This window comes from Glycine soja, chromosome 3, assembly GCF_004193775.1.
Source record: "Glycine soja cultivar W05 chromosome 3, ASM419377v2, whole genome shotgun sequence".
Classification (NCBI taxonomy): domain Eukaryota; kingdom Viridiplantae; phylum Streptophyta; class Magnoliopsida; order Fabales; family Fabaceae; genus Glycine; species Glycine soja.
Genome location: NC_041004.1, coordinates 14,102,020 through 14,112,733, shown reverse-complemented (window position 1 = coordinate 14,112,733; position 10,714 = coordinate 14,102,020). Strand labels below are relative to the sequence as shown.

The 10,714-nt window shown below is 34.2% G+C and overlaps 1 protein-coding gene across 1 annotated transcript; it reads right to left on the bottom strand.

Annotated features, from left to right (window-relative positions):
- Nucleotides 1–206: 206 nt before the first annotated feature.
- On the bottom strand, nucleotides 207–6,176 carry LOC114406178 (probable protein S-acyltransferase 16). Its single transcript, XM_028368816.1, has 7 exons — nucleotides 5,656–6,176; nucleotides 3,633–3,725; nucleotides 3,449–3,550; nucleotides 3,050–3,130; nucleotides 2,865–2,963; nucleotides 2,679–2,774; nucleotides 207–893 (listed from the first exon to the last, which is right to left on the bottom strand). Exons 1-7 carry the CDS (start codon nucleotides 5,947–5,949, stop codon nucleotides 780–782), a joined length of 879 nt encoding a protein of 292 aa, XP_028224617.1. The 5' UTR covers nucleotides 5,950–6,176; the 3' UTR covers nucleotides 207–779.
- Between the last annotated feature and the right edge of the window lie 4,538 nt (nucleotides 6,177–10,714).

Genomic DNA, 10,714 nt, shown 5'->3' with positions numbered 1-10,714 from the left:
TGATTACTAAACTTAATGCCGAACAATGACTATACAACTAACAATGACTATCCAACCAACATGTGCTAAGGTTGTCTTACACCAGGTTGTATTCTTTGATACACCTGTTGTAACTACCGGTAAGAATGTAAGGATTAAATCCAGTTCATATCCTCCCCACGTGGTACAAACTAGCTGAGATAAATTACTATGAAAAATTGTGCAACTATAAATAAGCAAAAAAAAATGTATAATACATGAAATAAAAAAATGGATGATACAAATATTATCCAAGATACAGAAAATACAATTCTAGAATACAAAAGTACAACTTTTCACATAGGGTTAATCAATCCCTTGAGGATACTTCCTTGATGAGCCGGTTTCAGAATTTCTATTTGTACATAGGTTTATCAGCAGAACTCTACAGCTGTAACCCCACATCATCCAAACCCTAACAAGACCGGAAGAAGGGGAAAGCAAGAAAGAAGGCCTATTTTGTGCCTAAGAAATGGGCGAAAAAAGGAAAGAAAAAGGAGGCAGAGAATAAGTGACTATTATCAATATCCACATGGGCATACACATTATTTAGTCAATTTCTTCTGGTATATGAAGCGAAACGCTCGTGACCACCTACGCTTCAGCAATTTTGGGTGATTGACATTAAAAAAGCTATACTTTATAGTGGACTAAAAGATGGCAGATTACCGATCATTCAGCATTGTCATCACTCAACCATTCATCAAAAGGGTTAATATGAATAATATTGCAAATGACCACTGCAAAGCAATGTCTAAATCTCATTTGGACGTTGAAGCACCTTTAGGGAGATCGTAGATGGTGCGGTACCTAAGTCCAGAACCTATATGGTTTGCAGTAGGCCACAGCCAGCTAAGGATATTCGGTCCCAAAACCTGCAGCAATTAAACAGAAACTCAATCACATACTTTATACATGCAGCTTCTAATTTTGTTTCAATGAAAAAATAAAAAACAATAAAAGGGGAAGAGAGGTGGCGGTTGGGGCATTGCGAATTTCTATAATTGATGAATAAGAATTCATCCATGAAGACAATCAAACATTTTTTCACCAATAAACACAAACTGTATCATCTATCATTTTCACCTTTGATTTAGAGTATCAGAGAGTATAATCTACAGTTCCACATTATCAATTGCAATTAAGTTGTCTAAACTTAAAAATAACCCAAAACCTAAACGGTATTGAAATTGTGGAAAATAGTTGCTAAAAAAAAGTGGCCACAATTGCAATTAAAATATCAGTTGCGGAAACATCACAAACCACAATGTGGCAGAGCTGCAAATGCAGTTGAGGAATGCAATTTAAAACACTTGATACAAAACATCACAAACCGCAATGTGGCAGCTGCAAATGCAGTTGAGGAATGCAATTTAAAACACTTGATACAAAACATCACAAATGCAGTTGAGGAATGCAACTTAAAACCCTTCATGAGTCTTCACCAAACAGCCTAAGATTTAGGGGGGATGTAATTTAAAACACTTGATACAAAACATCACAAACCATGTGGCAGTTGCAAATGCAGTTGAGGAATGCAATTTAAAACACTTGATACAAAACATCACAAATGCAGTTGAGGAATGCAACTTAAAACCCTTCATGAGTCTTCACCAAACAGCCTAAGATTTAGGGGGAATGGGTCATTGGGATTGTTTTATAGCCTCAATAACCAAAAGGTCAAGATTTTGATCATTACTGCCACTATTCTTCTATTAAAAAGCTAAATTTCAGAATATGGTAAGAATGGAGTTGTGTATTTGCATTGTCATTGAAGCATAGCCAGGGCCCATCATTACAATAATTTTTAAATGTAACAACTGGGGCTACAAAAACAATTTATGAACCATTTAGTCAAGTTAACTTTGGCCACAAACCAAAGAATAATTGTACGTTGTTAGTAGAGGTTGATAAACCGAAATCCATGATGACTAACCCCCACACACAAAAAGAACGAGAAACATTATATATTTCAAAAACAATATATTAGGAAACAACTGTTAGGAAAAAGAAAAAAAAACAGCTCAAACCATAATGAATTCTGGATATCAGTGCTAGAATTTTTAGATCTATATAAAAATAAGATAGCTTAGCTTCCTTAACAGTTAACACTATATAAGGAAAAATTTAAAACATACATTTCTTATTAACCTGAAAGAAATACATAGTGATAAGTAAATGTAAATACTAAAAAATATCATATCACATGTTCCTTTATGCCAATCAAAATAACGTACTACACAGGATAATTGTGACACTTATAGTTACGATTCTGTCATATTTCAAAATGTGGAAGGCACCAGGTGTCAATTATTGCCATATATTCAACCCTACCCCAAAATGGCTTGGGTAATCAGTAAAACATACTAAACCATAATTCAATGGTTCAACTTATTTTAAAGAAATAATTGCTTATCTTCACAAGCTTTTAGTAGAGTTTTTAAACAATACGTGCTTATTTCAAAAAATTAAATCTGATCCAAACACACCATAAACCCATTTCATCTCATATAAGATGAAGCAAGTGGAGAAAAAAAAATGAACAAACTGAAAAAATGCACGAAGGTGGGAAGAAAACAAGGGGAGACATTTCTAAAAAAAAACAAGGATGACATTTCTAAAAAAAACAAGGATGCTGCATTATAGTCTTGAGTTCTTACAAATGTCAAATTCTCATACGGGCCAAGGTCATATGGATGTTTATAGATACTCCCACCTTTCTCTGCAAGCCACAAAGCTCTCACTCCTTCATGATACTGCTAACACAATTGCTTAATTCAGAAAGTTGACATCAATCTGGTCAAATAAACTAATAGTTTTGAACTAAAATTTTACTAAGTAATAACCTCTATCGTGGTCTTGTTATGTAGAATGAGATAGATATGCCAACCTAAAAGCACACATAAGGCTATTGATAAGGGGACCAGCAAGAGCCCAGAAACAACCTGCAAAAATAAGGGGGAAAAATCATGAAAAACAAATTGTTGAGTCTGCTTAAGCAAAGCATGCAGTCGTTTTTAGCAGAACTTACATATACAGTTCGGAAAGAGCTTCTTCCATTTTTCTCTTCATCCTGTATGCTGTCAGAAGCTAGACTACCCACAAGTAAGACCTACAAAGTTAAGCAATACAGAAAACAAAAAAGGATTGTCAGCGCAATTAGAACCATCAAATCTAGCATCATGCTATAACAAATACAGAAAGAAAGATAAAATTAAATCAGACAACAGATTTCATTCATGAAAATACAGCTTAGCAAATGTCTGGATTTAGAGAAATAATTGCTTCTTTTGAAGCTGTTAAAGAGAGCTTCTGAAAAAGAAAAGAAAAGTGACTATTACTAAAAATGAATCAGTCTCCAAACTTGCACTACCAGAAAAATCACAATAAAAATCAAATCATGCTGATAATGAAAAAGATTCGAACATACCAGGGAGTAGATGCAGGCAATTACAGCATATAAGACAAAAATGAAGAATACTTTATAGTTTGCATGACCGACGCAGTTATTTATCCAAATGCAATGATGATCCTGACAACCAAGAGACAACAGATTGTCATTATCATGAAAATCCTAGAGATAAACCTTGAATTATAATTTAGATCATGCATACCATTCGTAGAACACATCTTTTACAAACCCGGCAATGATGTGCACGGGGAGGCTTATAGTGAGAACACTTTTGGCAATATCGCAAATCTCCACCCTGCTTGCAGATCCAAAAAACATTACTTGAAAGTTAATTTCCATGATGCTTAATATTAATATAAACCAAATATTTATGGGAATCTTTTGCAGATCACAGATACATCCTTTTATGCCAAGTGATTAATTCAAATAAATTGTTAAATAAAAGATGTCATCTCACTATAATATGACATACAACAATTTGAGCATACAAATTCACTTAAGAACCCAGAAGAACGTAACTTCAACAACTCCACAAGTCCCATACAGTTCATAAATGCATTGATCATAGAAGAGAAGAGAGATAGGACAACAACAACTCAAAAACGCTAGTCCAAATACCAAAGCAATATCCACATACAAAACAGAGAAATTCTGTATTTACATCATACTGAATAAAGGATACAAGTGGTCTTTTTCTTAACCAGGCATAGCATGGTAGCAAAACTATCAACTTAATCCAGAAAACCCCTTTTCTAAATTCGAAAGTGAAGAGAAAGTAGGTATCTGAAAAGGGCCATTAAGCAACTTGCACATAATCATGATCAGGGTATTAAACTGACGTTGTGGTTGCATTGCAGCTGTTGCTTGCAGGTTGATGTGAGTGAATTGTGACTGTTCTGGTCCACAACCTCAGCTTAAAGTGGTGGGGGTGCATATTTTAAATTCTTAAGCAGGATAATTGTATAACACGAATTCAACAACCCAAGAGATAAGAGCTCCAAACTACTCAAGCTAGAGATAAATAGAACCAGAAGACTCAAAAATTTTACTTCCTAGCCAATCCAACAATCTTGAAATCCATTTTGATTCCATCTTAATAGTCACAGTTGATTAGGAATATTCATTCATTCTAGACATCAATAAACCATCGCAACTGCACTTGTAAGCTTTTTCATACAGAAAACATTACTACAATGACATGACACAACACCAACCTTTCATGCAATACAAACAAAACAATGAGTAAATTGAAGTTTACAAAAACCTTCCACTTTTAATCCATAACAACCAAAATGTAACCTCTATCAGATAATCCCTCACCTTATCAACCACATCCATCAAAACGCTCACAAAACACAACAGAAGCTACAGTTTTGGAAAATCATTCAACTCTCCGACTAAAAAAACAAGGTTTTATCCCACTAGGTCTGAGGTTAGCTATATAGATCATATGACATCATTCAACTCAATTAAATATCAAAGTTTCAATTTCAATTCTTTAGTATGAGTCTCTGGACCACTTCCTCCAATGTCCTTTTTGGCCTCCCTTTCTTCCTTTTCACGGGACTACATACCATACAATCTACTCTACTCGCAGCACCTACCGAAGCCTTCTTTATGTGTCCAAACCAGGGCCAGCCTAAATGACAATTGAGGCCTAAAGCAAATTTTAAGATATATGTTTTACTTTAAATGAGAAAACTATATATTGGGCCTTTTTGTCAACATATGTGACAATTTTTCTAATAAATGTGGCTTGTTTGCTTTATAAAAAAACTAAAAGAAAATATATTTTGTTGGCGGGGCTAAATCTTGTGTTTTAGATGTTTTAACCTTGGATCAGTCTTGGTCCTAACTCTCCAATCAAAAACGAATGTCCAAAAACCCTAGCCTTGTAACACCACCAAACACCACCAGGTCTAAATATTTCAGAACAAAACGACACTAAAACAGCACAAACTGCGAAATGCCACTATCTCCGCCACCCCCAGGTCACGAAACGACAACAACAATATAAACCCTTACGAAATCAAGCTAAGTTTCAACCGCAAGAGAATCCATTCAAACAATTCAAGCTCCTAAAAACACAGCAGAAAAAAAAAGCACGCAGAACACAGAACAATAGCAAGCAATGAACGATTGAACGACAAACGAAACACCCAAAACGCAAAAGCTTTTCATTTTTTGAAAAAAAATAAAAAGTAACAAATAAAAGACAGAATGACCTTGCGTTTGATCTCGTGGATGGGGCTCTCAGCGTCTTCGACGTCGGGCATGTAGGTTGCGGGAACCCGACCCGGATCCGTGGAAATAGCGGCGCGGTAGGTGAGGGCGCAGGCAGCGGCGAGGGCGGAGAACACGGCGGCGTTCATGATCCCTGGCGAGGAGAATAGGCCGAGCCAGCGGTCGATGAAGACGAACACGGTGGAGAAGTAAATGTAGGCGATGGCCAAAACAACGACGCTCACGGGGAGCGAGAGCATCGTCTTCGAGGGCTTCGCTTTGTCTGCGGCGGCCATGGCTGGAGGAGGAGGCGCCGCCGGCGTTGCCGAAACGACGGCGTCTCCCAAAATAAAAGTTTTGAATTAAAAGATAGGTTTGGTTTGATTCGGTGATGATTATGATATGATGACGGACGATGATGCTGAACTACGGAGGGTTCGTTAGATAAATCCAGAAGCTGCCGTTGGCTTTAATTTTACTCTTTGAATGAACGATGGGAAACGCCAACGGCAATATATACACAGAAGCATAACTTCGGTGGTGTTAATTAGATTTGGAGATAATGGTTCTTAACTGTTTTTAATCAATGACTATTAATATTAATAATGGAAATTATCCTAATTTTACTTTTAAATAACTTTTTAAATTTTAATTTTTTTAACTTATATTAAATTTTCATTATTTTTATATTATTATTTTTTATTTTATTATTTTTTATTAATTATATTTAATTTCTATTTTTTATTATTTAAAAAATTTAAAAAGACAAGAAATGTTTTCTCCTAATTAAAAATTAATGTGATTGGTTTTTAAGTAAAATTTGTAAATTGTAGTAGTTTTACACCATAAATAAGTATTTTCTTATATTAGTAATATATATAAATAAAAGAAAGGTCTTTATATTAATAAATTTTCCATTCATTTTAACTGATATTTTGAGAATTAAGTTGTCATGCTATGAATTAATAAAATTCTTTAAAACAAAAGTAGCCTATGAATTCACAAAAAAAATAATAATATATAAAAAGAAGTTTGTTTGTATTAACAAATTTTTCATTCATTTTGATTGGTATTTTGAGAATTAGGTTGTCATCCTTTGTGAATTTTTTTTAAATAAAATTCTTTAAAACAAATGTCGTCTATGGAAAAAGAAGGTCAAATATGTTTACTTGGTAATGACAATCATACCAATTAATTATGTTTGACCAATGAAAAGGTGATAAATCCTATGTTTTAGAGGTTAAATTTGATTTGACATAATTAATTGACATCATTAATTATCATGATATTTTGAGTCATTATTATAATAAGGGCGTTTGAATCTTTTTCCAAAAATTAATTATGAAACAATTATGAACTTATTATAATCTTAATATATGAAAGGAAAGTCATTTGTATAAAAAAAATAAAGATAATTTGTATTAAAAAAATTCATTCATTTTGATTATATTTTGAGAATTAGGTTGTCATGCTATGTGAATTAATAAAATTCTTTAAAACAAATATAACTTACGAGAAAGAGAGTCAAACATGCTTTTTTTTTATATATGTAGGAATTGAACATGATACAAGGGAAATTACAATACTCACACACTTTGTTCAACCAACTTAGTTAGATTCCCTTGGTCAAACATATTTACTTGGTAATGACTTAGAATATAATAATAATTAATGGTATTAGCTATTATGTTGGACCAATGATATATAAAGATTGCAAATCCTATACTTTAGAGGACATGTTTGGTTTGCCATAACTAATTGGTATCATTATCATAATAAGAGTGTTTAAAACAAAAACTAACAAACTAATGATTAACATTTTTCAATAAAAAAATAATAAGTGCATTTGAATCTCTTTTCCATAAACTACCTTTTAATCATTTAATTAATGACTTTTAATGCCTAATTAATTCATATAGTATACATGTTTTGAGATGCTAATTTATAAGTTGTTGTATTTAGTAATTGCTTGTGTTTGACATATGTAACACTCTTTACCTCAACTATGTTATTAACAAGTAAAATGAATAAGTGTATTTCTTGAAAACCTTATTCATGGTGAAAGATATCACATATTGTACTAACTCCGTGTTTCATACATAATTAAAAACTAAATAACAAAACCATAATTATACATAAGTTCGTAAATGTTGTTTTGCTCTCTAAAGGAAATATAAAATCCAGATTAATTTTTTCACAAAAGGTTCATCATATAAATTTTAATTTAAAGAAACGACCCAAAAACTAGCTCTAGTGTCACAATCAATTAGAGCTTACAACCTAACCAAAACATAACATAAAACTATACACAAATGATGCTTATGCCTCTAGAAGCAAATAACACAAGAAAGGAGGTTGAATTATGTTTTTGAAAATTTTAAACTTTTTCTTAGATTGAAAAACCATTTATCTTTTGATGCAGATTTAACTAAAAAAAAAGATAATGGAAGTTTAAGAAAAACTTTATTAGACAATGAGCAAAACAATTTTCTTGACAAATCAAAACCTAAGGTAAGATCTAAAAACAAATTCAAGCCCTTGTTAGTTAACACAAAGATAAGAAGTAAAGAAAAACACACAAGAGTTTATACTAGTTGTCATACCCTAATTTCGTCCGGGGACAATTGTTTGTCGACGTGCGGATTTTTGTCAGTCACGTTGAGCTGCTTAAAGCCAATTGTCGCGCGATCCGTAAGATTTCGCGATGTTTCGGAAGGAAATGAGCAAAAAAACTCAAAATGGGGGTGAAAAGATCAATTTAGGGGGTGTTCTTCAGCACTGGGCCCATCTAGGCCCATCAGGAAGCTTCAACAGGAAGCAACCAGCTCGCCTGGGCGAACTGGGCGGCAAGCTCCTCCCCTATTTTGACTATAAAAGGGAGTGAGAGGTTGAGGGGAATGGGTTCAGCACCCTTGGCAAGCATATTTCACTTAAAATTAGTGAAAAGAAGGAGAAAGAAGAAGAAAATCAAGGCCGAGACACTTCCGTAACGTTTCTGTGACCAATTCCGTGAATGTTCTTCGCCATTCTTCATTGTTCATCGTTCTTCGACCAGTTAGTTTTTGATTTCGAAGCTTTGAATTCATTCTATGCACCCTTAGGGGTCCATTCTTGCTTTGTATGTCTTCATCTTTGTTCTTCTGTCGTCGGTATTCTTTTTCTTTGTTTTAAGCGAGTTTCGACCGATCGTTTAAGCCGTAATCTCACTTAATCAATTTCAACTGATCATTTGTGTTGCAATCTCATTTAACCACTATTTAAATAAGTTTTGACCGATCGTTTGTGTCGTAAACTCTTTTCATCAATGTAAAATAAGTTTTTAATCGGTCAATAACGCTGTAAGTTATCTTTAAAAAAGGATTGAAGATTAATGAGCCAAAACCAAATAAAACCAACTCATAAACTTCTTCATTTCATAAAAAAACAAAGAGATTGTTTCAAGGTCCAACACCTTAACGATTCTCTCCTTTCAAAAATCAAGAGGTCGTTTCAAGGTCCAATGCCTTAACGATTCTCGCCTGTCAAAATTGAGAAGATCGTTTAAGGTCCAACGCCTTAAAATGACTTTTGTTCGGTTAAAACCAATCTTTCAAAAAAGATAAAAATAACTTAAACAACGTTCAGTTCTCAAAGAACTACGTAGGTTTGATTTCCTCATCACAATTGAGGAATACGTAGGAGCGAGGGAAACACCCTTGTCGACCCAAAAAAGTAAAAAACATAAAAAGGAACAAAAGTAAAAAAACATAAAAGGGAAAAAGATAACATAAAAAGGGAAAATACATAGTTTTGAAGTCATGATTTGCACACTCGATTAGAGGCTGTCGTCCCTTGTGACGGGCACGTGGGATGCTGTCGCAACCTACCCTTCGGCGGGAGGGCAACGCGAGGCTCACGGGTGCGTCTTCCAAGGGAGGAAGGTGCGCGGAGTCGCCACCAACGTTTATTCGAGGAAAATGTCGGAAAAAGTGGAACGTGTGGTCTACGAACTTTAATCGTCAAAGGTTCGGGAGTTATTTTTACGCATGGGGAAGGTATTAGCATCCCACGCGTCCATCACAAGGGACAACAACCTTCAATCAAGTGTGCAAATATGACTTCAAAATTATGTATTTTTCCCTTTTTTATGTTTTTTATCTTTTTATGGGCCTTTTCGTATTTTTTATCTTTTTGTGGTCGACAAGGGTGTTTCCTTCGCTCCTACGTATCCTCAATTGTGATGAGGAAATCAGACCTACGTAGTTCTTTCATAACTAAACGTTGGTTAAGTTGTTTTGATCTTTTTTCGCAAGATCGATTTTAACCGAACAAAAGTCATTTAAGGCGTTGGACCATTAAACGATCTTTTGATTCTTTTGAAAGGAGAGAAACGTTAAGGAATTGGACCATTAACAATCTCTTGGTTGTGAAAGAAGAGAAACATTAAGGCGTTGGACCTTTAACAATCTCCTGGTTTTTGAAAGGAGAGAAACGTTAAGGCGTTGGACCATTAACTATCTCTTGGTTTTTTTGAAAGGAGAGAAACGTTAAGGCGTTGGACCATTAGCGATCTCTTGGTTTTTGAAAGGAGAGAAACGTTAAGGCGTTGGACCATTAACGATCTCTTGGGGTGGTCGACAAAAGCGGGACTTTTGCTCCTACGTATCCTCAATTGCGATGAGGAACTCAGACCTACATAGTTCTTGCAAAAGCGGTAAAGTTATGTGTTGATTTTATGCTTTTGAACGGTCCATGTTAACCGATAAAAGCAAAGAGGACCGTTTCAGACGTTGGACCTTAAAACGGTTTTAAGTGACTTTTGCGAACAAAGCTTGATTTGTGGGTTGATTTTAGCCTTAGTTTCACTTTGGTTATTAGTCAACTCATCCAAGGAAACTTTCAAAGAAAAACGTCTGATTGATTTTTTTTTTTTGATTATTTTTCAAAGATATTTTGATTATTTATTATTTTTTCAAGATATTTTGATTATTTTATTATTATTTTCCTTTTTTTATTTAACCGAGTGAACAATCGGTTAGATTTTGCTTTAATAGTGATTAAACGACATTACAATACAAATGA

Bases quoted from the DNA above. Each gene is read 5' to 3' on its own strand.
- LOC114406178 (XM_028368816.1), bottom strand. From the start codon at position 5,949: ATGGCCGCCGCAGACAAAGCGAAGCCCTCGAAGACGATGCTCTCGCTC. The intron at 3,726-5,655 runs GTCATTCTGTCT...ATCTGCAAGCAG, and splicing joins TCCACGAGATCAAACGCAAG to GGTGGAGATTTGCGATATTG. The intron at 2,775-2,864 runs GTTATTACTTAG...TTGTGTTAGCAG, and splicing joins ATAACAAGACCACGATAGAG to TATCATGAAGGAGTGAGAGC.